General features: G+C 37.5%; 4 protein-coding genes across 6 annotated transcripts; 1 reads left to right on the top strand and 3 right to left on the bottom strand.

The window, feature by feature from the left end:
* Positions 1-3,700: 3,700 nt before the first annotated feature.
* On the bottom strand, positions 3,701-6,621 carry LOC109007088 (non-specific lipid-transfer protein-like protein At5g64080). Its single transcript, XM_018986626.2, has 3 exons — positions 6,101-6,621; positions 5,718-5,747; positions 3,701-4,055 (listed from the first exon to the last, which is right to left on the bottom strand). The coding sequence occupies exons 1-3, from the start codon at positions 6,447-6,449 to the stop codon at positions 3,883-3,885; spliced, it is 552 nt and encodes a 183-aa protein (XP_018842171.1). The 5' UTR covers positions 6,450-6,621; the 3' UTR covers positions 3,701-3,882.
* Positions 6,622-9,001: 2,380 nt separating this feature from the next.
* LOC109007087 (probable protein phosphatase 2C 71) lies at positions 9,002-17,243 on the bottom strand. Of its 3 annotated transcripts, none has more exons than XM_018986621.2 (10): positions 16,258-17,239; positions 15,453-15,985; positions 15,113-15,243; positions 14,832-14,898; positions 13,512-13,599; positions 12,640-12,809; positions 11,588-11,731; positions 10,234-10,362; positions 9,443-9,618; positions 9,002-9,270 (listed from the first exon to the last, which is right to left on the bottom strand). In XM_018986621.2, the coding sequence occupies exons 1-10, from the start codon at positions 16,484-16,486 to the stop codon at positions 9,132-9,134; spliced, it is 1,806 nt and encodes a 601-aa protein (XP_018842166.2). In that variant the 5' UTR covers positions 16,487-17,239; the 3' UTR covers positions 9,002-9,131. The 3 variants fall into 3 exon arrangements, with proteins under 3 accessions (XP_018842166.2, XP_018842167.2, XP_018842169.2); XM_018986622.2 differs by having other exon boundaries at positions 9,002-9,267; XM_018986624.2 differs by lacking the exon at positions 11,588-11,731 and having other exon boundaries at positions 16,258-17,243.
* Positions 17,244-19,379: 2,136 nt separating this feature from the next.
* LOC109007089 (chlorophyll a-b binding protein CP24 10A, chloroplastic) lies at positions 19,380-20,733 on the top strand. Its single transcript, XM_018986627.2, has 2 exons — positions 19,380-19,795; positions 19,894-20,733. The coding sequence occupies exons 1-2, from the start codon at positions 19,569-19,571 to the stop codon at positions 20,441-20,443; spliced, it is 777 nt and encodes a 258-aa protein (XP_018842172.2). The 5' UTR covers positions 19,380-19,568; the 3' UTR covers positions 20,444-20,733.
* A 72-nt stretch (positions 20,734-20,805) lies between these two features.
* LOC109007090 (3-hydroxyacyl-[acyl-carrier-protein] dehydratase FabZ-like) lies at positions 20,806-23,052 on the bottom strand. The gene is made up of 4 exons (XM_018986628.2): positions 22,646-23,052; positions 22,506-22,566; positions 22,282-22,426; positions 20,806-21,486 (listed from the first exon to the last, which is right to left on the bottom strand). Exons 1-4 carry the CDS (start codon positions 22,884-22,886, stop codon positions 21,235-21,237), a joined length of 699 nt encoding a protein of 232 aa, XP_018842173.1. The 5' UTR covers positions 22,887-23,052; the 3' UTR covers positions 20,806-21,234.
* Between the last annotated feature and the right edge of the window lie 1,773 nt (positions 23,053-24,825).

The following is a 24,825-nucleotide window of genomic DNA, read 5'->3' as shown; positions in this document are numbered from 1 at the left end:
CGACGAGTGTGAGGTGGCGAACGGCGCCCCTAGTGGCGGCAATATAGAGAAATTCGAGAGAGAGAGAGAGAGAGATCGGCGGGGGCTGGGGGAGAAGGAGGGGGTCGCCTTCGAGCTGAGGTGGCAGCGGTGTGGTGGGGTCGCTGGAGCCGGACTGTGCTCACCGGCGTGGGTTGTGCTCGAGAAAGGATGAGTTGGGGAGAGAGAAGGGGAGGAAAGGGGGGGGGGGCAGGGGAACGGCTGGAGGGAAATTAATGGAGAAGGAGCGGGCAATTTAATTTTATAACCTATTTGCGGCGATATTATATCGCCGCAAATACCTAAAATCTCGCCGCAAAAGTTCATGTAATGGTATATTAATGGTATATCAACGAAACTGAAATTCGCTGCAAATAAGTCTTTTTTGCAGCCTTTACTTTTGCGACGATTTTAAAAATCGCTGGAAATACTCTTTTTTGGCGATAGTTAAACACAATAAATCGCTGCAACTGACCACTTTTGTAATTGCAGCGATTAACTAATCGTCGCAAAAAATGATATTACTTTTACCGGCGAATGTTTCGTCATTAAAATTGATAATTCGCTGCAAAAGACCAATCTAGTTTTCGCAGCGAATTTATTCGTTGGAAAAAGTATAAAAATCGTCGCAAAAGTCCATTTTCTAACTTGATGTAAAAAATTAGCAACGATGTAAAAAATCGCTGCAATTAAAGATTATTGCGGCGATTTTATTTCCAACAGACATAAAATCGCCGCAAAAAGCCTTATTTCTTGTAGTGACGTCTAGATTTGTATTCTTATAATTAGCATGCAGCGTACGCAGTATATACGTAGTGTATATGTAATATCAGTTTTTAGTATAAAGAGTACGTATATTCGTTTATGAATTTCAGTGATTTCATTTTTCGTATATATTTAGAATGAAAAATTATACTCATCTGTCACTATTTACTTTCACATTCTACATCTATATATTTTTTGTAAGTGTGAAGTTTAGAGTTTGAGATAGAGAATAGTGACTAATGAAAAGAAATTTTCTTTTACAATATTGATCTCACTCATTTACAATATTTTCTTCTTCAGCATAATAGTGCATATAAACGTGTCGTCGCATCTATAATTTATCATGCATTTTCCTTTGTTTATACGATAAAGAAAGATTTAGAGCTATATATAACACATTCATATATTACTTCCCTATTATATTAAAAGAGAAATGAAACTTACAGTTGTGAGTGTGCAAGCGACATGCAGTCGTTTTGAAAAAAATGAATAAATATGAGACTCATATGAAAAAAAATTAATTTTTTAATAGTAGACTCCATTCTTTTTGAAAGCGACTACACGATATTTATGCATTTCACAACTGTATGTAGCATTATCCAAATCAAAATGGTAATTAGTATTAATAAAATCACTTAAAATAAGACTTTTCCTATATCTATATATATGGACTTTGTAATTAGTATTAATGAGATCAAAAGACATACGTTGGATATGGATTTGTTCTCCCTCCCTCTCTCTCTCTCTCTCTCTCTGTCTCTCTCTCTATATATATAATATATATAAATATGAGATCCTTTTAATTAAAAAGTAAATAATTTGTTTGGAAGAGGGATGACCCTTATTCCACATTATTATATTAAGAGAAAAAATATTTGTAATCGTGAATTGTGTAATTGTCGCATAATCGTTTTGAAAAAAATAAAAAAAATATAATATTTATATAAGAAAAATTAAATTTTTAATAATAAACTTTTTTTTTTCAAAACGATTATGTGATATTTACATAATTTACAATTATATATAAAATTATTCTTGCATTAATCAATTACCGGCCGTGCGTGATCTTTGAAAGTTTATTGGAAGCTTGTATATATATATATATATTAAAAAAAATGGTAAATAGACTACATCTCTCTCTTTTTTATTTTTTTGTCGTTGAATGTGAGGTACTTAGAAGTGGTTTGGATTCAGAGATGAGTTGAGATGGATTGAGATAATTTGTGAATAGTAGAATAAAAGTTGAATTATTTATTATATTTTATGTAAAAATTTAAAAAAATTATTTTAAAATTTAAAAAAGTTGAATTATTTATTATATTTTGTGTGAGAATTTAAAAAAATTGTAATGATGAGAAGAGATGAGTTGAGATGGATTACGAATACAAACGAAACCTTAATATAATCGCCAAGATATTGTTCATGATCATGATGACGATGTCTAGGACGACCACGTACACATACAAAATACGGATCTCGATCGTATGCATTTTCATAGGGCTCAAATATACGTATACATGACGCACCATCATTAAAAAAATACAAGCCTTGGACAGTACCTGATCTTGTCCTTTTTTGGGTTGGACTTAGGGCCAATGTGACAACGTCGGACGTCAATTCAGACTAACGAATTAAAAGTAATTGTTTAATTTTAACCCCCACGGCCACGTACGTACGTACACTCCCTTATCCCTTCAAAGCGCCCTTATTTATCAATAAATTAGTTTTGTTTCATTCATTAATCAAAATTAATTAGAGCGTTGCCCATGACGTACTCCTGGCCGTCTTGTCCTTAATGAATTATTTGCTGGACTATATATAAGTGCCAAATAAGGACGTCGTGCAATATTTTTTCTATATTTATTTTAAATTTAGAAAACGAATATATAATTACTTAATTTGTTTGTTTTCTAGAATTAAATATCGCTTTTCATCTAATTTTAATTAATAATTTCACTATTATTTATAAATCATTTCAACTTATCTCATCTCATCTTACTATCCAAATGGACCCTTAATCTTTTGTATTTTGGACAAGGGGAATAAAGATATCGAATTTGTGAACGGATCATCTATAAATATACATATATAAAAACCTCTAGTTAATTATATGAAACGGCAATAAATTCCGTTATTGTTTAATGTCATGCATCAAGGGCCGACCAGAATCATGAGCTTTCTACTCCAAAACAAAGGGATCTGAACACAGCGCCAAGACCCACAAGCCCTCAGTCTTTGACTGATACAACTTATGCATGTGAGGGAGGCATGAATGTTAACTTCCTTGCCGACCATTATATTTGGTCAAATTCCTATTTTTCTTAAGAAAATTTGGAACCTGTTATGAAATTAAGCAGCAGTTCAGAGAAAATCTAGGGATGGTAATTTGAGTCGGTTCAGTTGTATTACAAATTATAGATGAGTCAACTCTAATTTGATTCCGACATAACAAAATGTGTTAGGTTTGGGCCATGCAAACATGTGGGGTCAATCCACTTTTTACTAAGGCAGCTTTCAAGTCGATTGTGTGGCCCAATGCTATTTTATACTAAACTTACTTTGAGCTTGGGTTTGACAAATTCTGATCCAACAATCGAGGCCACCTAAGGCTAGCTATAGCTCGAGCTGGCAAAGGCACTTGCATTTTCATCTTTAGCATGGGCGTTGGCATGATGGGCTTTAATAATTGAGAAATTCACCTAAAAAATAAAAGATGTCGGCTTGGACTTTGTTTGCAACAACACCACCAACATCACATTTGAAAACTTAAGAACTCATCTTTTAATTATCCGTGTCTCATGTGTAGCCAAACCAGTAGCATTAAGGATGCCATCCTTTGTGCTGTGCCGGTGCGCGTCTGTGTTTGAGTTCAAAGAACAGGCATGATAAAAAAAAAATGGGTAAGACACACTAAAACTGTCAGAAATAATCCAAACTTTGAAGCAGGTTTCAACTCAAGTGGTCCACAAAATGAATTCTATCTACTTTAGTCATGACCACTCCTCGTACACAATCTCAATAAGTAAATTTAAGATAAACAAGACAATTCTCCCTCGGATCATCTCTTCTGGCTCTCACAAAATTGACACTGGCAGCAGCTCAGAAACTAGAAAATGATGCAACCACTAAGCCAACAAGTAGGGATCCGACTGAAATAGCGAGCACTGAAGAACCGGAGCTCCCTGGAGCTGGAGACGGTGCTATCTCATTCTCTCCAGAAGTGGCCTCGGGAGGGGCAGCAACCGAAACTGGAGAAGCTTCCGGTGAGAGATCTGAAACCACAACCAATACATATGGTAGTAAGATATGAAATAAGTTTATAAACCAATTGCACCAGCTCTTCCATTCATACTCTTTAAGATTTAAAATTGAAGTCCCTGCAATGTCATGTTGGTCCCCTAACAACAGAATGGCTAATGCATCCGTTTATGACACGGCCTTTTACGTTATCTTATCAGTTTAGCTGCGCAAAGGGGTGTCACAGGGGACCAACAGAGATTTCTTGTGACTAACAAGGAAAGAAAATCTACATAAGTACACCTGATGATCATAAACTCATGGGACATAGAGACAGGATACTAAAACTAAGGAAAGTTGCCAAGACTGCAAACAGAATCAAGAACACAGATCCTACAAAACTGCAAAGGCAGTATTTAAAAATTTCAAATTTGATTCAGAAAAAGAATGTCACTAAGAATTCCACAAACTCCCATCCATGCTTATAACATGAAGAGTCCATAACAATGCTGAAAATAACACAGCATGTCAAAGAAAATACAGAAAAAGTTATGCAACCTAGCAGTCGGACAAAAGCTATCCCATTAGATGTTTACCGCTGGATGAAAAGCTCAATATCCAGATACAAAAAATTATGGAATTCACTCATTTAAATATTCAATGATCAGTAGGGTCTATTGTATGGGGTTAGATGCATGTAATCTTGCTTGGTGGGGAGCACATGAATTGAGTGGGCTAAATAATGTCCTTTAAATTGCTTTTTAATTTCGTTTGTTCTTTTGCACGAAAACAAAATCTGTAAAGTCCCGTTGCTACGTCCACACCGAATTTCTCTACCGATCACTTAAATTTTTTTTTTTTTTTTCACTTTTACTTACACCATTTTTTTAAACAATATATATATATTTTAAAAATAAAAAAAAATCACATATTTATTTAAAAATATTTACTTAATCACTAAATAAAAAAAAATTTAAAAAATTTCGGTAGCCACTATCGGTGACCACCTTTTGTCGGTAAAGCATTTTCCTTCTTAGATATGATAACCATAACCAAATCTATAATGAGCGGTGTTCTGCCGACTGAGTAGCACCATTCAATTATATCGTTAATTTATTTTTAATTTTTAAATTTTTTTTTTAGATTTTTTAAATATATTTAAATATTTTGAAAAAATAAAAAAATACACTAATAAATTTAAAATTATTTTCCTAATCATTAAATTAAAAAAATTAAAATGACAAGCGGTACACACGAGCGGGTAGATGGCAAAGTAGTATTTCTCATCTACAATTGATCCAAATCAGGAGGACACATCAACCATCACAATTTTTTTGAGAAGTGACGGGACACCCGTTGTCATGTCTCTCACATGCCAAAAGGAGACGTGACAATGGGTTAGAAACTTGGGAAGAATTTGCTCGAACGAATTCTTTCGAGGAAAACTTTGTCCAAATCAGATCAATGCCACTGATAAACAACTGAATAATTTCAATTTTGCGTTTGTTTTTTCACCTTTTAGATTAGAATCAAACAAGTTCATAATATCAAAGGAGTACTCAAATTGACATTGATAATTTTACGAGGAAGTAAAAACTGAATATAATTTTTATTTCTAGATAAAGATAAAGGTAAATATATATGCAGGAAGAAATTTCGGTAGGGTCAGTCAAGATCAGGATCAAAACAAAACATACCAGAAGGAGCAGCAGCAGGAGTCAAAGACACTGCAAAACAAGAAAACCCCACATAATCAAATAATGAATTCAAACACAAACTCAAGTGTCCAGACAAATATGATAATTACAAAGACGACGACAGCAATTCTAATTCCAATTTCTTCCACAGAAGATTTCCCATAAAAACAGAAACCTCCGTACAAATGGCAAAACTTTATATCAACAGTCAAGCTCAGTCCTCAGATAATTAAACATTAAAATTTCCAAGAGAAATAAAAACAACAAGTTGATCTGAGGTAAAAAAAAACCGTTAGGAGAATGTTTCTGAAAAGCAACCTCAGTAAAAATGAAGAAGGAAAATAAAGGAAATTTAGAAGTGGAGTATCGTAAAAGTCACTAACGTGCGCAGTTTGCGGCTGCGGGAGCAGAGACTTTGCAAGCAGCGGGAAGGGCCATAGCCTTGGTGACATTCAAGACCACACCCAGAGAAGCACTGCTCTTGAAGGCCTCACAGAGGCAGGCTGCATCAGCCTTGAGCACAGTCTTGAGGCCAACACAACAATTTCCCTCTGGCTTGGTTGTGGTGCTACCTTCGGAGACGAAGGACAAGCAGTCAGCCATGTTCAAGATCAGGCTGGAACAGTCCACGGACGGCGCTGGGGCGTGTTGTGAGGACGCACCTTGCGCAAAATCAACGGCCGAGATGGCCAACACACACATAACTAGAGAAAGGCTTAGCTTTGCTGCCATTTTTGCTTTCACACAGAGAGAAAGAGAGAGAGAGCAGAGATAGAAAAATGGCTTCTTGGAGAGATTGGAGAAGGGAGTTGGGAGAATGTGGGGAATGTGGAATCGTGGGGGGTTGCGTTAAATAAGGGAAGTGGGAATTTGATGATGAGAGTCTTTGGCAGCGCAAAGAAAAGGGAGATTGTAGTCAAGTAGGAGAGAGAGAAAAGCGTACCAATTTTACGAGGATACAGAATGTTCTGGCTAAAGTACAAGGGGGGGCACAGTAATCGGTGCAATGAAGGCTGTTTGTACACGTGTCAAATATTCATGACAGCATGCTATGCTAGACATTAATGACTATTTTTTTGGCCCTTTTTTTTTTTCCCTTGAGCAGACATAAATGACTCGAAATTTGAATAGAAAAAAGGTCCCAATTTTCCGCAATCCGGAACGGATATTAATTTGTAATTTGTATGTTGCAATCAATGCTAAAAGGAAACGGCTACAAGATTTGAATTTGATTTGTTTGTTGTCTGCACGAACTGTCGAAACATCAGCTTTAATTACATGTGAAGGTTTCCTAATGCTGTGTTTAAAGTTGCTATAGAATTTATGAGTGTCCATGTTTGATAACATCCGTTAATTTAATATAAATATAATATAATAAAAGTAGATTAAGATTTAATTTTAAGGATTAAAATAAATTGATCAATCAAAATAAGATTATTTAATAATTTGATAACGGATCAATCTATTTTGACATGTTATAACTCATTAAAAAAGTTAAAATAATAATTATATCATTATATTTAAAAATAAAATTATTAGAATGTTAATTTTAATATTTTTATTGTTTAGATTGTAATTTTAGATTTGTAATTAGTTTTATATTTTTTTATAGATATTATGATTTTAACATTTATATAAAATTATGTTAAACTTAACTAACTCAAATATATCTTATATATTATAATATATATATATAAATATATCTTGATACACAACTCATTAACGTAATTTTACACCCCTACTATAGACCTTTGTCTGTGGAGACTAGTGGATACTGGAGAAAGGTCTTGACTTCTGGTCTTCCAACGCACTAACAGCACAGTAACTGCGAGAGGAGAGGAATGCAGTGCAAAGCTGGATCACACACATGCAGTGGGCTCTCAATAGTCCATTCAGCTGTCAACTTCATGTATATATATATAATATATATCATTAAAAAATATTGATATTTTAGTTATTTTAGAGCACACCAATAAATAAAAAGAAAATACAAAGTGTTGAACTTGTTACTGCTTAATTAATTTTTTTATTAATTTATAGATGGGAGCAAAGCTAAAGCTAAAAGCTAGAGATTATTATAAAGTATTTGGCAGTCGCAGTGGCCGAAAGGACATGTTGATGAATCGGGGTCCATTATATGTCGTTTCCATTACTATTACTTTGTAAAAAATAGTGATAAATATCGTACAGTTTTTTTTAAAAAAAAGAGTAATATAAATTAATTTTTTAATAATAAAGAATATATCTAACTTTGCTATTACTCCCCTTTCCCCCTACACGCATTTCAAACCACTTTATGCCAAAAGATAAGGGTCCAACGAAGCATTTGAACGTTGCAATTAGAGTGTTTACTTTCATTATTATTATGTTAAAGTTCATCAAATCATGATTTATTCGGCCTGCTTATGGGCCAGCCTAAGGGATTAATGATTGGGCTCTCTCTCTCTCTCTCTCCCTTTTTTTTTTTTTTTAAAGTTTTCTCACTAAGCTTATATGATTGGGTTATGCTTCTTCTAGTTTGTATACAATTGGGTTAGCATAAAAAAGAGGAAGAAAAAGAGGAATTTGGACTATGATGCAGCCGATCAATGCGGAGTTTTGGTCTTCAAAAAGGCAGGTTGATATTTCGATTCGAAAGGGGGAGGGAGGATAAAAGATTAACAGTAGGAATCAGGCTTTCCAAATCGGAATAATGATATACATAGGCATGGCAAATCGTCATAATTGGGGTTGACTGAGCTCGTGAATCACATATGTAATTTCTACAGAGTGGACCCAAATTCAATTATGGCCTGTTTTTTTTTTTTTTTTGCATTTCGCAGTGTAGACTATCTCTTTGATCTCTCAAACGAGATTCTGTTTTGTCAATCAATGATGAGGGCTCCTTCACCAACTTGATGCAATTGGCCTTTCTGTGTCCGTGGCATTGCAACATCAAGATGGCGATTCCACCAGCCGGTTACAAAGCGTGTTGTGTGGAGGGTCCCAACACTCCCAACCCAATTTTAAACATATGACTCTATGAGCCACTTGCCCTCAAGGACATGATCTACTTTTTCCTTTCTTTTTCCCTGATAAAACCCTCAAGTGTGACTTGTTTGAAGCTGTCAATGTGGTATTAGTACTTGTGTTGAAGAGAAAACAAGCGTACAAGGTACAAAACAATGCCTTATCAGTTCAACTGCTGATGGGCCGGCGGGCAGATGAATGCTTGATTGTGAACATGCAATGCAAACGAGCCAGGCAGGCACGTGGTGTTGCTCTCAAAACTAACTACCGTCTGATGTTTAGGCGTTCAATTTAAGGAAATCCAAGCCTCATTAACTGCTGCTGGTATAGATATCGATAGCAATAAAACCTAGAATCAAAGAACAGAACCTTGCTCTCAACTTCACGGCATCTTAACTATCAGTGTCAAGTCCGTGTATATTTAATCCACTGACTGGAAATGCCACGGCTAATTCGTACTTGTTCTAATCGGGTGAGTTCCTTGTTCACTGCAGTATGACGACTTGTGTGTAAAATCCAAAGGTCTAAAAAGAGTCTCAGCCTGCTAATGAAGCAAAATCAGATTATATTGGCATTCATGCAATAATTAAGATTTTCTGTATCCAGCCACTGAAGTGAATAGCATCATATATATATACATTCAGCATAATAAAAAGATTGGAATTTTGGTATCTGTAAATGGAGCAAATGAAATAAGATGGAGAGAAAGAGGTTACTGCGAGTCAGAGCTGGATCTCCTTTGCACCAATGAAACAATGACAGTCACATCATCGAGCTTGCCACCAGTACATCCCACATACCCTGCTGCCTGGGCTGCATCTGCAAATGGAGTCCTTGCACGTGTTGACTGCCCCACCTCTTGAGCTCTCGTGGCCAAGTACACTGCTATATCCTGAGCCACAAAAGGTTGGCATCTTAGAAAGCAATGCAAGGTTATCAGTAAACCATCTATGTATCTTAGCGCACACAGGTCCTATTAAGTAAGGCTGGACCATAGATTTCCACTTAAATTGTATCATAGTGGATGGCCAAGGGTCAAGGTCATTATTGCAATGAATCCTAATAAAAAAAAAAACCTGTCTATAAAATAAGACATATACTTTGACTTTCAAGTGTTAAAACTTTGGTCCATAAACACAATAGTACTGTACATATATATGTTGTAATATTAGGTTCAAAATTATTCAAGAATTCTTTACCAAGGAAGAAGAGTTCCTTTCCTTGATCTTCACAAGAACTCTGACATTTATCAAATGAATTGCTGCAGATGGGGTACATATACACGAACCACGAAAAGAACAGCAATGGTACGCTATCAACCACAAAACAACTACCATTATGTGCACCATATGATTTTTTGTTATGACACGGTGCCACATGCATGGCTTGCTATAACTAATGCTTAACACTTATCTTCTTTTCTTTATTTTTTCCTGTTTTTGGTCCTCATTTACCGCATTAGATAATCATTGGAAAACATAAATGAGACAGTGTTGAGAATGTGCACCTGAGGTTCCAAACTCGTTTGCAGTGACTCTGATATAGCTGAAGCAATCTCTAGCTCGTACAAATTGTCAAAAAGGCCATCAGTTGCAGTGACAATCACATCTCCCTCATCCAGATCAATCTTGTAGCACTGAAACATACATGTTATAAGCCAAAACTCCATATAAATTAACTTTGTATCCTTGAAACATAAGCATATACTTGTAGTATAACTCTCTCTCTCTCTCTCTCTCATAACTTTTGAACTTAGACGTGCACGGTCAAAGTCAAACATACAGAAATTTCAATAGTTGGGGTGTCATACCCTCTGCTAAGAGAGAAGATGGAACAAATCAAATGGATGTTTTAATTGGCGCCCCCTTTTGGGTATGCAGGTACTAAAAGTCCTCTCACTACCAACCATCAGACTTCATCCGGCTAGGCCTTGCCGATATGAATAAGGAAAAAAGGGTCTTTCTGGTATCAACAACAAAAATAAAAAAAATAAAACAACCAAATGGAGACAACAACTATGGGTTACCATCCTACAAAAAAGTATGGGAACTTTTAAAAAAATTTGGGGTACAATCCAAAAAAACAGTAGCTGACAATGGCTCTTGGCCACAACGTCCTAGGCATCGGATATCAGAGCAAAAAGGAACACCTAGACTACACGTTTATTCTTTGATTGCAGTAAGTACATCGAGAGGTCGTTCCACCACTTGTCGTCGAAAAAGGGCATTTATTCTCAAAAGATATTTTTAGTAAACAACGCTCTTAATTCATTTATACTTCTAAAGAATTTGTGAACAATTATTGAAAAACCCAACTACATTAGAACATACTTTGACTAAAATAGACACTAAGATATCTCTTTTAAGGTCTCATTTGAACCATGCTTTGAAAGCAATTTGAATGGCACAATATGTTTGATTTAACCTTTTAGGACCACATTCTAACTTTCTTTCAAACATCCTTCGGAGTTTGGACGACACATTCTGTCCAGCAATTTAAGCTATTTGCTTGAGCTATCTATCGAGCGTTATTCAAACAATCTTCTTGGGTTGGATTTACTTAATCAATGTTTAAATGATATATAGAATGCGTTTCAAATGAAGTGATCCATGTTTGCCCGAGGATACTATTCAGACAGTATTTTATGATAATGCCAATGAACAGTTTGTCACAACTTATAGTACTTCTAAAAATGGTTGACGTCAATTTGTAGCTCACGGCAGTATCATGCATATGAGAAGTCATCAGTCTTCATATGACACAACTCAACAAACAAAGATTACTTCATTTGAAACGCATTATAGACTTGACAATTATTTAGAAGATTTGGTAGGACAACAAATGAACCTGATCTGATGTACCTCTATGAAATCTGAGGGATTGTCGCCTCTCTTAATCTGTAACCGAAAATTGAAGTCATAGACTATTGAGGATGATCTCTTAAGAACAGCACCATTTCTTATTACTATAAGTCCTGAGTCTCCAATATTGGCCACATGCAGGACCTGTAAATTCAAATTGCAGTAGTTGATGTACAACCTTGCAAGAAAGTTGAAAAAAATTGGAATTAAGGAAAGAAGTTCTCATTATCTGCAAAACAATTTCCTTTCTCAACAACCAGCAGCTTTCCTTAACCATTCGACATGATGGCACTATTAGACGTACTAAAATTTACATCCAGCTTTTATATTTTGCCTATGTAAATGGATTTCGGTACTTCTACTCTTGTAACAGCTGAAACTAATGGTAGGACAAATAGTAAGCTGTTACATGAAGGAGACAGTTTGCAAAGGGTATTGATTTGAAAGCTTACTACTTTTCATACCGCTAGTTTCAGCAGTTCATCTCTCTCTCTCTCTCTCTCCCCAGGTTCAACCCTTGTAATAGTATCAAGTCCACCTTTTCTTTTGGTCTCTTTTAATAAATTTCGGTTAGTTAGCAAGAAAATAAAGTTTAATGACTGTAGAATTTCATTCAAGATGACAATCTAACTACTTATTTTCTAAACCTTGAGAGAGGATCACTAATGAGGATCAATGAGCAGATCCATGTTTGATTCCTCGGACGGATAATATATTGCAAAAAGCATCTAAACTCTCTTGATACTCATTAAAGTAGAAGCCTAAATTTTTTTAATTGGCATTGGGTGTCTGGGAATAGCATCCTGAGTCCTGACTAATCCCAGGAGTGCATAGGCCCTTGGCAAGGAGTTTCCTGCAAATGCATCTCGGGTAATTCAAGGGGAAAACCCCCCACTCCGATGGCCCCTAGAGATTGTCTGCACCCAGTGGAATTTGAACCTTGGACCTTGGAGAGAGCATACCACCAAGACCAAGGCCTTTACCATTTGACCCAACCGCTAGGGGTTAAGTAGAAGCCTAAATTAAATTCTCAAGTACAGGAAAATATATACCTGACCATCAAAGTAAGCGACCAAAACAGTAGATGATCCAGGAGATTGTGATTCTGCAGCACTTCTTATAAGTAGCTCCTTTGGTTTGATCACTGGAGCACTTTTGGGATCCAACACAATCTTTTCACAGTTCTCCATCAGCTCAAGGGCATATAGTCCAGTATTAACACCTAACAAGAAAATGAACATTGACAATATTAGTATTAGTATTTGATGTCTACTTAAAATAGTTTTCTTATTTTCTTAGTTTTCAACAGCAGTAATTGGCTATTTTGATTGTAAACAAGTAACAAGATAGATACAAGTTGCTTTAACAATCTCATATCATTAATTGGCTGGGGTTATCTCATGTATACTCTCTGTGTACTTGGGCTTTGCCTACTTTTATGAATAAAACTTCTTGATTACCGATAAGAAAAAAAAAAACAATTGGCTGGGGTTATCTTTTACAACCACTCGAATGCCAGAACTACAAAATGCAAGCATACTTAAGTAACATCTTTTGATCTACAAGAGAACTCACGTGCATTTATAGAAATGGGTAAGCATCAGCCGGTGATAAGTTTCATTACCCTGTTGCCCACCCTTTAAGATGCATTTTGTGTCATAGTTCAGTTAGAGACGTTTTTAAATTTACATTTGTGTCTACGGGAGAAATGAAAATAAGTGGAGTGAATTAAATTTAGGTGAAATGACATAGGATAGTAAGAGGTGATTTATGCCATAGTTCAGTCTGAGAGAAGTATCAAATGCGCATCAAGAGAAAAATGAAAGAAATCAATATTCAGACCCTTCTGTAGCGGTAGATACAAGGATAAAATTAGAGTATGTTTAAATGGTTTATGAAAAAGTACATATCGTGAAAGGAATACCTTCCAGTGACCACTGCCCAACTCCATCGGCCACACCAAGCCAGTTCCTGACAGCAACGAAGTAAGCATCTCCTCCACCTGTCAATGCCTGGCAATTATTAATTTTTGAATTACTGGTCCTTAATCTCCAAGTTAAACCAAACATCACATAAATAGCTATTTAGGTTAACCAATCTTTTTTATTGCTCCTGAAACGGAAGGATACTCGTATTCAAATGTAAGTTTCTTACCAAAAGAACAGAATAAACAAGAAGACCAAGTACAACATAGGAGTCCCTAAGCCCTATGCACACTGAAAGCAAACTAGGTTCCTACAATTCGAGAGCATAGGAAATCTAAAACTGACATTCAAATTCAAGAGGATTACTTTCAATATTTAAAAGAAGCCCTTTTAAAAGTCCCATCAACCTAAAAGCTCAACTGTAATGTCCTGCTAAGCGAATACCCTTTTTTTTTTTTCCTTTTCATTACCAGCAATACTGGCTCAGCCAAAAACATGAAAGCCCCTGCACAAGTGTCTTCAGGATAAACCAATATCCAGACTAAAACTATGCCCAATAGAAGGGGAGGGATGGAGAAAGAAATTTGGGGGGGGGGGGGGGTGTTGGAGATGGAAAGAGAAGGAAAAGGAGGAAGAGAAGTCTACCTCTCCCACTTGTATTTGGTTGAAGGATGGAGGAAAGAAAGGAGCCAGCCTGTTGCTGTCAACATGTCGATCTTACCTCATGTTGTTATTTGGTGGAAGTAGAGTTCTGAATCCCCCTACCATTGGGCAGATTGAATATAGTGGGCCAGAAATGGCTTTAGCTACCCTCTATCCCCCATCCTTCTCTTATTTACATTTTCCCTCCCACCGACCAAATGGATTTTGTTTCTCCTTTCCCTTTCATTCCCTATCCATTTACACCCCTACCACTACTCTGTCCCCAAAAAGCATAATACGTGATTATGCATTTATCTAGCAGTCAATCAATCTACAAACAGGCAAAAATGTATGTATGCATGCATACAAACATACATCAAAACCATATAGCGATATCAATTGCCTTGTTATCAACTAAATAAACTATAGCCTATTAAAAACAATACAGTAATCCATAACTTGATTAGATCTAACATTGAAAACAAAAATGAAAAAGTTGATAAATAGGAAGATAGGGATCTATGACTAAATGAAACCAATCAGTAGAAATTTTGATTAAATAAATATCGAGATTAACTAAATTCTACCTCTCTCCATTTGACTGTATTAAAGTTCCTTCTGTATTTATACTCAAATACTGAGCATCAGGACGCCACAGAAGGAAATTAAGAAGATACCTTAGAGGGATATGGCAATGAAGCAGCACCAGAGTAAAGGAAAAATCCTGCTGTAGATATTTCCTCCCTGCATATATATAATAAAGAAACACAAGGAACAAAATAGTAGATGAGTAGTAATAAAGCTGTAAAGATAGGGGCACCACTTTCTATGCTATCGATTTTTCTAAAACCCTATATGCCTCAGGCAAATAAAGTCATCCGGATCATGCACTTGCACCAAATGTAAACAATGTTAAATTATGTCTGGGAAGGGAAGATAGGGCAAAACAGCAGCATACCCAGTCGGAATACTCTCGATGGAAGGCAAGTTTACTGCTTCAAAATTTGTAAATCCAGAAACATTGCTTCCATGTGTATCACATGCATTGAATTCTTCCTTCCATTCTGAGGAAGGGGCACTCTCATCTAGCTACATATGCCAAAAATACATAATTGATATAATTCTTACAGCATAACAAGCATAACGATGCAATAAGTTGATATCATTCTTAAACCTATCACTCTTTAATTCTAGGCTCCATAGTTCAAGCAGCAACTTTAGGATGCTAATCCATATTAATGAATAATGCACAAACCAAGGTTAAAGCTCACTACATTTAAGAAAAGAAGAGGACTTACCACTATTGAGCTTTCAATTTTATCTACATCAACAGATTCATCCGCTGTCTTCTCATTTAGAATCGATTCGGTCGCTAATGGTGCGGACACTTCCATTACCTCAGTCACGTCACCTTCATCACTTTTTCCCCCGTTTACATCATTCGTCATTTTATCAATGCTAAGATCCTTGTCATCCATTGAGGGACAAGCAACCCCAATATGAGCATTCTCCATGCTACTTCTTTCTGAACCATAACTACCAGATACTTCAGAAGTGAAGTCAGATGCAGAAGATGCCAATTTGGATACAGTGCCTTCGAACACTCCTTTCCTCAATTCTGACATAGGATCGCTTACGTTTTCTACCACGCTAATATTAGTATCACGAACATCACCATCCTCTCTACATTCAGAGATCTGATCAACAAGGTCGTCCACTTCAGTTTGTTTGCATAAATTATGTCCAGAGTCATTAATGGTCTTTTTCTCATGGATTTTCTCGACCTCACTAGCATTTCCAAACCGGAAAAGCACACTGCCATCGGAACACTCTGCCAAAACCACCAAATGCGGCAACGGCGAGAAATTAAAAAGATATAAAAACAGAATTTTTAAAAATCGGTTAGGTTTGCTGATAAAAGTTAAGAACAATAGAAAAAAATGATTGTCAGTGTGTAATCAAAGCTAGCATTGTGTTCATATTTTCTGGAAAAGCAATTCCATCTTCAAACCTCAAACTTGCCAACTGCTCCTTTCCTTTTCTCAGTTACCAAACAGAGAATCAATACAAAGCTAACAAGAATCAAAGACTTTAATGGCCTACCGGTTGTTTCCAAGATGACGAAATCGTCGGACAAAGAACCAGACGGTGAGATATGTTTGGAAAGTATCGGGTGCTGCGTCGGCCTTCGCTTCGGCTCACGAATTGGAGTAGAAATTTCATTTGACAGGAAAGGTTTGGAGGAGAAATGGAAGAATCGAGAAAAGCCCAAAGAGCGAGGTGTGGGAGAATGTGAGAAGAAGAGTAGATGAGCCATTTTGAGACTAATCATTTCTTCAATGCCGGGCTCGATGGGCTCGCTAGTAGCTAGACAGGAAGCTTTTCTGGGAGTGCTGGGCTTCGTTAGAGCGAGAGGGAGAGCGAGAAGGTCGTTATGCGTGCCACTAGGGGAGATTTTGTCCGAATCCTGAAAGGGACATCTGGATAAGGGAAGGTAAAACTGGACGTCGGATAATTCATTATTTGAGCATTCATTGTCTGCCACTAATTTTTAGTGATTGGATTGGACGAATAGTGAGAGCAGGTTGACACTGGCCCCACAGGACTCGGCTAACTCAATCAACGGCTGAAGACGACGGACTTGCAGTGCTTCTCAGCAGGAAAGCCAACGTCTTGGAAGTAGGAGGGGAATGAATACAAGAGTTCCAGGGAATGTCACTCCCACTCTTAAAGAAGAAGAAAAGAAGAAGAAGAAGAAGAAAAGAGGATCAATCTATTTCAAAATTCGCAAGAAACTAACGTGCATTTGTAACAAAACTATGGAGTTCCGATCTTTCTTTTGTTGGAATCAGAACCAAACTAGCTAGCACCAGTCAATTGTCCGGTTAAATCTTGACCACGCAACCCAACGGCGATTGGACTCTGAAGTCCTGAAAATCATGATCCTGAATTCCTCCCAAGAATCAATTACGCGTCTTCAATGTTTCGAAAACAAGAAAAATGCATTTTTGAATCGAAAGGCCTGGACTGTGACAGGAATTCTAGAGTTGTGGCCCAGATTTCAACCCGTCGAAAGGAAGGGGAGGGCTGCCACCTTTCTATCTCATGCAGCTCTCACGCAGGACAAGGATCGTCATCGAAGAGTGTGTGGTGGGAGCAATGTTACGTACGGTCTTAGATGGATAAGTCTAATTAATTTTATTTTTAATTTTTTTTAAAATTATAATAATATTTTTATTAAAATAATACTTTATTCTATTTAATAAAAAGTTTGTACATGTAATTTCCATTTAAAAACTACAAATAGAATTTCTGGTGTGGTGGGATGTTCAAAACAAGATTGTTTGATCTCCATTCTTGTTTCAGTATGTCACACGTGCCCATTCTTTCTATCTATTATTGTTTTTTCAATCAAGTTCCTAACGAGTGAATCTGTTTTGTAGATAAGAGGAGATAAGTTAAAATTAAAATTAAAAATTAAATAAAATATTATTAAAATATATTTTTTAATATTATTTTTATTTTATATAAAAATTTATAAAAAATTTGAAATGATTAGACGTGATAAATCAATAAAAATTATGAAAATAAACGAATTAGAACTAAGAGCGGGCACAGGCCCTTGAGAGATATCTCGCTGAGTTGCTGCTGCTGCTTCTTCGAGAAAAATGGAGATATTACCAGGTGTTGTTGGAGGCAGCACATGGAGCAGAGTATTTCATGAAATTTTCATGTCAGAAGGCTTGGCAACTGATTCCCAAAACGAAATTGATTGCGAAGATGGAAACCTCGACCAAAGCTCGAACAAAACCACTTAAGAATGTCATTGGTCTTTTTCCTTCATCATCGATCTCTTCGATCTTAGTTCCCTTCACCACCTTCCACATTACATTTACCCTCACGTCACGTAAAAAGATATACTAGATAGTATCTATGATGATTCAAAAAAAAAAAAAAGATAGCATCTATGACAATTCAAGGGTTGAGAACACCGATTACATTTTAAAAAATAAGCATATTCTTTTTTAAAATACTATTTGTATTTATAATTTTTATTTACATAATAATATATGCTGGCTTGTCGGTTATTGATATGCTTAATATTATAAAATTTCAAATTTGAATTTAAAAAGAAACTAATAGAATAGGTCTTTTACATAAAATTGTAAATAAAATTATAAGTATATATTGCACTATTATATCACTCACAGTCAAGGTAGCAACCCGACCTTATTAAATCCGATCCGGTCATTGGTCATTAGTCATAGTAGGGGGGGGGATGACCCAAGCGGGACCCTGCTCCACATATATAATTATTTATTATTTATATATATATAAATATATTGTATATAGATATATACAATTTATTAAAGACTTAAAATTATATTCAAGTCATTGAATTACATTGACCTCTTATATAAAAGTTGGCTTAGGAGGTCAAGACAATTTAAAATCTAACTCTAATGAGTTTAAGTTCTTTTCATATTTATAAATTTTAATTTATTATTTTAATTATATTATAATTTGAGTCTAAAAATAGATTTTTAGACCATTTTTTTTAAACCCAATGTATTGGCCTAGGCAGGGAGCGGGGTGGGGAGGGTACCCCCCACCCCACACCATGCGGGTATCACCCCTACGTCATAGTTCTTGATAGGAAAATGCTAAATATACTTAAGAAAAATTTATAAAAAAATTTATTTCTTCACATGTGAGTTGTTGGTGTGTTGAAATTCATGAAATTTAAATTTCAAAAGAAAACTAACAAAAGAAATCTTATAGGTAAAATTGTAAGTAAGAGTGCAAATACATGCAACATCTGAATCACTTGTTGGGCCCTCTCATAATTGTTTGGCATATCCTTATCGATGAGTAATTTTACATACAACCGTGAAGTACATAAACACCACGTAATTATTTTGAAAAAGAATTAAATTTATCATTAAAAAATTAATATTTTTTATGTGAATCATGTTTTATTTATTTTTTTTAAAATAATTATATAGTAATTACATAATTCGCGATTATAAATATCTTTTTTCCTTATCGATATTTCCTTTTCTTTTTATACAGTATCATGCTTATATTCCAAGTTAAAAAGTGGAAACGGCGTAGAAGAAGACAATACCAAATTAGAGGCAAAGGCATAGTCCATGTGGCTTTGGAAGTAATATGGGGATGCGGATGGAGAAATAGCTCCCATTGGTTCGAAATCTATCCACGAAAGTAAGCCTAGATTTCCTCTCCAGATTTCATTATCCAACATGGCTCCTCCACAAGCCCCTTTTAGATTATCTCTCCCTCACACTTGATAAAGCCATCCGGGTATCCATTTTTGCTAGAGAACCTTGAGCTCCCCCCCCATCTATCTACAATTTCCTTCACCAATCTGTTTAGTTTCTAGAGAGAGAGAGATGGCTGCTACCTCTGGTGCTGTGCTAAATGGGTTGGGATCTTCCTTCTTGTGTGGAGGAAAGAGAAGCCAGACCTTGTTGTCTGCTGCTGTTGGAGCCAGATCAGTTGGGGGTGCTGCTGGGCCAAGGAAGGTGATTACCATGGCTGCTGCTCAGGCAAAGAAGTCTTGGCTTCCTGGTGTGAGAGGTGGTGGCAACTTAGTTGACCCAGAGTGGCTCGATGGGTCGTAAGTTTCTCTCACTCAAATAATTCACAGTTCTTATGAATTCCTCATTCTAAAAACTAGGATGTCAACTAACACATTGTCTCAATTTTCAATTGCAGGCTCCCAGGTGACTATGGTTTTGACCCACTGGGACTTGGCAAGGACCCAGCATTCCTGAAATGGTACAGGGAAGCCGAGCTCATTCACGGAAGGTGGGCAATGGCTGCAGTGCTTGGGATCTTTGTCGGTCAGGCATGGAGTGGCATCCCATGGTTTGAGGCCGGAGCTGCCCCTGGGGCAGTTGCGCCATTCTCATTTGGAACCCTCCTTGGCACCCAGCTTCTCCTGATGGGCTGGGTTGAGAGCAAAAGATGGGTGGACTTCTTTGATCCTGACTCGCAATCAGTCGAGTGGGCCACGCCATGGTCGAAGACTGCTGAGAACTTTGCCAATTCCACCGGGGAGCAAGGTTACCCAGGCGGCAAATTCTTTGACCCCTTGGGTTTGGCGGGCACGATCAAGGACGGCGTCTACATTCCAGACGTGGAGAAGCTGGAGAGACTGAAGTTGGCCGAGATCAAGCATGCTAGGATTGCCATGCTAGCCATGCTAATTTTCTACTTTGAGGCTGGACAAGGGAAGACACCTCTTGGTGCTCTAGGCTTGTAAAAAGTCCAGACTTCAATGTAGATAATTGAATTAGAGGCAAGAGATTCGTAACCCTGGGTTTGTTGAGATCTGGGTTCCTCCATGAAACTTCGAATTCTATACTTTCTTCTTGGGTTAATGTATGTTTGTAAGATATTAAAATTTAGTGCTTCATTCTCCCAATCTCCTATCTTCTTCTGTAATCAGTAGGATTAGCAAAGCCTGGTCTTGAAAGCATTGAGGACTTGGTTTTATTACGTGCAAATGCTAGTGTAGCTCCGTGCATTTTCAGACCAATAGTGATTTTACTATAATTCGAATATCTGAAATCTCAAAAACCAGACAGGGAATGGTTATGGGAAGAAGAAATGGGGAGAGGGTGATGATATCAAACCAACTTCCAACCAGATTCTAATTTCCTCTACTGGAAGAGATCTTAAGGTGGGGGGAAGCAGGAAACCTTCAGGACCACCTAGCAAGTGGTTGTTTCCTATACAAGTCAAGGGGAGAGGCGAGTAAAGTGCACTTTGGAACCTGTTATTAATTTTATATTATCTAATGCATAATTTTCCTACAATAGAGGAAAATAAGAAAACATGAAACATGTTTGTGGTACAGAAGAAGAAAGTCCATCAGAATAGAGAAACATGTTGGTCGCCTTTTGAGCCTCTTATTTTTCTATTGAAGGGGTTGGCCTGAGAAATGGATATTCTCAAAAGTAACATTTAATCAAATGACTATTACCATAAATGTTTGCATTGAAAAGGGAACTGCATGATTAACGGAATTATTGGGAGGAAAAAGGGTGCAAATCATGTAGTGCCTGTAGCCATTAGAAATTCACCCTCGCATACAACCTCACCTCCAACGTATGCCTTCCCTTCCATCTTTGCAATTCCAAAGCGTTTCTGCAGCTTGATAAGTGTCATTCTCATAACTAAGGTGTCACCAGCAACCACTGGTTTCCGGAATCGCACTTTGTCAATGCCAGCAAAGAAGAAGTTTTCACGAGAGCCTCCAACTTCTGGTTGCAGCATAACCAAGCCACCAACCTGAGCCATTGCCTATATCCAACAACCACTGCCATTAATCACTATCTATCTGATTCGCTATCACTAAAGCAAATATTGAGAAGACTTTCATTACATCTTCATATTTACTTCTAGTCTGGAATAGATGAAGGGAAAGCTAATTGTTTGTATAGGGAAGATGATCGAGAATCCTCTTCTTGTGTCAATTCATGACCAGATATGAATAGCATACACATAGCAAAAAATTTAAATACAATGACTCATGAACAAACTCACTTAACAGTTTGAATTGCCAATGATGTTGTCTCAATAGTTATCATTTAAAAAGTTTCAACACTTGTGCAAAGTACCGTTGTTTTTAATTATCTTGGTTTAAGCTTCCAATGCTATGGATTATGGGTATCAAGACCCTAATCTTCAGGATGACTTTCAGTTTGGGCGTTTTCATTGGTACATTTGCTATTGCTAGTAGGCCTCCTATTACGGGTCATTAACGCGTGTGGAATTCTGGAAGCATTTTCATAGTAGGTGTTTGTACACTTGCAATGCAAAATTTATTGCCAGAGGCCCAACTTCCAAAGCGGAACTCCGCTTCTTATCCTTCTGAATTAAACATTTTTCTTTCCATAATGGTTCATTTCTTCTTAATTGTATGTTTACAACCCACCACATGGCCTTCAACAGTGGAATGGCTTCTGTGTGATTCCTAGTGAAATCCATATTAAGATATTCGCCAAGGAACGCATAACTACCCATGGATCATCAATCTACTTGGAATAAATAAATGGATCAAAATGGAAGAATGACAGTGGAAGAAAGCAGAATTACCTCGACCATGAGAACACCAGGCATTATCGGCCTCTCGGGAAAATGGCCAGGAAAGAAGTTGTCATTTATTGTTACATTTTTTATAGCAACAGCTGAAACTCCAGGATTGTATTCAATCACTCTATCCACTAAGAGAAATGGGAACCTAATCCACAGCCAAAAGAAGGAAAAAGAGTCAAACAGCTTATTTGCACCAATGTTACAGGAAAAATAAAGTCACTAACCGGTGAGGCAGAATTTCACGAATCTGGTTGATATCCATGACCGTAGGAAATGCTGCGTATCCTGAACAGGAAAAAAAAGAACCCATCACGTTCACCATTACACGAAGAGGGAGTATACATTCGGGAAGCGAAGTTCGTACTCGATTCTATAGGGATGTCTTCACTCGGATCTTTATCAGCATCCAGAGAGCAATAGGTGGTGAAATGGCTAGGATTAATCTTCTTCTTCAATGTAGTCGCTAGAGGATGAGATCTGAATGCAGGAAGAGAGATTTGTGATCGTGACAGAGACAAAATGCCGCTGGGTCGATGAGAGAGCGACGAGTGGGAACTGAGAGAAGGAGACGACATAAGCGAATTGGAGAAAGCCGAGGCCGCCATTGATTATGGTGAGTTGAGAAACAGAGAGAACAGCAGAAAAAGCTGGGTGTAAGATGGGCAAATGTGTAGTGTGGATGGGGCGAGAGCTACGAGGCAGGAGAAAAGAATGTCCAAAGTGGCCTGCTGAGCGAACAGAGACGTTAGAAAAACGGAGATTGCAATGTTTGATTGGAATTTGGGCAATGGGATAAGAGATGTACTTAGCTACAAGAGACCAGAGTACAAGGGTGCTGCTTCCCCATCCCCTGCCTCTGCATGGGCGGGGGTGGGAATTTTTTCTCCATAATCCGCCTCCGTCCGTGTGGGGACGGGGTACCCCGTCTGTTGAACGAGGTGCGGGAGTGGACCTTCATCCTTCTGTCCCCTGCCCCCTCGTCCCATCTCCTTCCCTCCCCCAATCGATTACAACAAATCTAAACCCAAGAGAGATTCATCTCGGTGTCTTTTACAACAATGAACAAATACAAGAGAGATTCATCTATCTCGGTGTCTGTTACTTATGGCAAACGAAATCGATTCCTCTCAATCTCTGCGGCGTCTGTTACAACAAACTCAATCGAGTCCTCTCTGTAGGCGTCTGTTACTTTCTTGGCAAACGAGATTGAGAGAGTTCGAGAGAGTTTGGGAGTTTGGGTCTGGGACGAGAGAGATCGAGAGAGTTCGAGAAATTGAGGAATCGAGAGGGTGTTTGGTTGGCATGCAAAAGTGAGGCGGGGGATTTAAGGAGCGGCGCTGAGCCCCATTCGTCCCCTGCCTCCACAACGCCCCTTTCATACGGGTGGGGGGGCTCGCCCCCCGTCTGTGCGGAGCAAATCCCCCGTCGCACCTAGGCGAGGGTGGGGCGAACGGGGCGATGTAGTGGGTGGCAGGCACCCGCTGCCCACCCGCTGCCAAATTATTAGTTATCTTGCCAAACATAACAACATCTCGAGTCGAGTTTGGGCTCAGGTCGATTAATCGTTAACTTTTTCTTTTTTTCCCAGGTCATGTTTATGAATTATGATGGAAAAAGAACGATGTCCTCCAAATATGCCTTATAAATGTCTTTTAAAAGTATATCTAGTGTATTTTGATTTTGTTTTTGTTTTTTTTAATTTTTTTTGAGATTGCTTCTATGGTCACTGCTCACCCCTCCCGCTCGACGTGGCATGACACGTGTAGTTATATTTAAAAAAAAAAAAAAAGGAACAAAAACAGCATAAATGAGACTTTTCATTGCATTTTTCTCATTTTTGTGAGTTTCTCAGTGACATCGGCCTTAACCAAATCGTAAATGGAGATTTTTCATTGCTTTTTTCTCATTTCCATGTGAGTTCTCTAGAAACATCAGCCTCCAGAGGCAACGGTCTTCGTAGGGGTGAAAGTTGGTTAGTCTGGACCGAAGAAATTGACTTAACCGGACTGACCCGGGACCACGACCGGTCGGTCTTGATCCTTAAAATAGAGGACCGAGACTTTTCGGTCCAATCTCGGTCCAGGAATTTCAGGACCAGACCGACCAAATTTAAAAAATATATATAATAATTTTATAATTAATTATGTAATTTTTATCTAACGTATCACCATTAAAAATATAAAATATTAAATCTGTTATTAACTAATTAATATTCTATTAATTAACTAATGTATAATATCAATTAACTAATGTATAATATAGGGGTGGGCAGCGGGGGCCCACCCCGCCCCACCCCCGCATGGGCGGGCGGGCTATCCTGCACCACACATGCAGGGGCGGGGGCCCTTGCCCTGCATGAAAGACCACTAGCGGAGGCGAGGGGCGGGCTGACCCCAGCAGGGCCCTGCCCCGCACCCCACTCTGCACCCTCCTAAATTTATAATAAAAAATATTATTTTTTATATTTATATAAATATATATTGTATATAAATATATACAATTTGTTAAAAACTTGAATTCAAATTAATGAATTGCCTTGATCTC

This window comes from Juglans regia, chromosome 13 (assembly GCF_001411555.2).
Source record: "Juglans regia cultivar Chandler chromosome 13, Walnut 2.0, whole genome shotgun sequence".
In the NCBI taxonomy this organism is placed as follows: domain Eukaryota; kingdom Viridiplantae; phylum Streptophyta; class Magnoliopsida; order Fagales; family Juglandaceae; genus Juglans; species Juglans regia.
The sequence above is the reverse complement of the archived record's forward strand: the minus strand, read 5'-3'. Positions and strand labels throughout refer to the sequence as shown.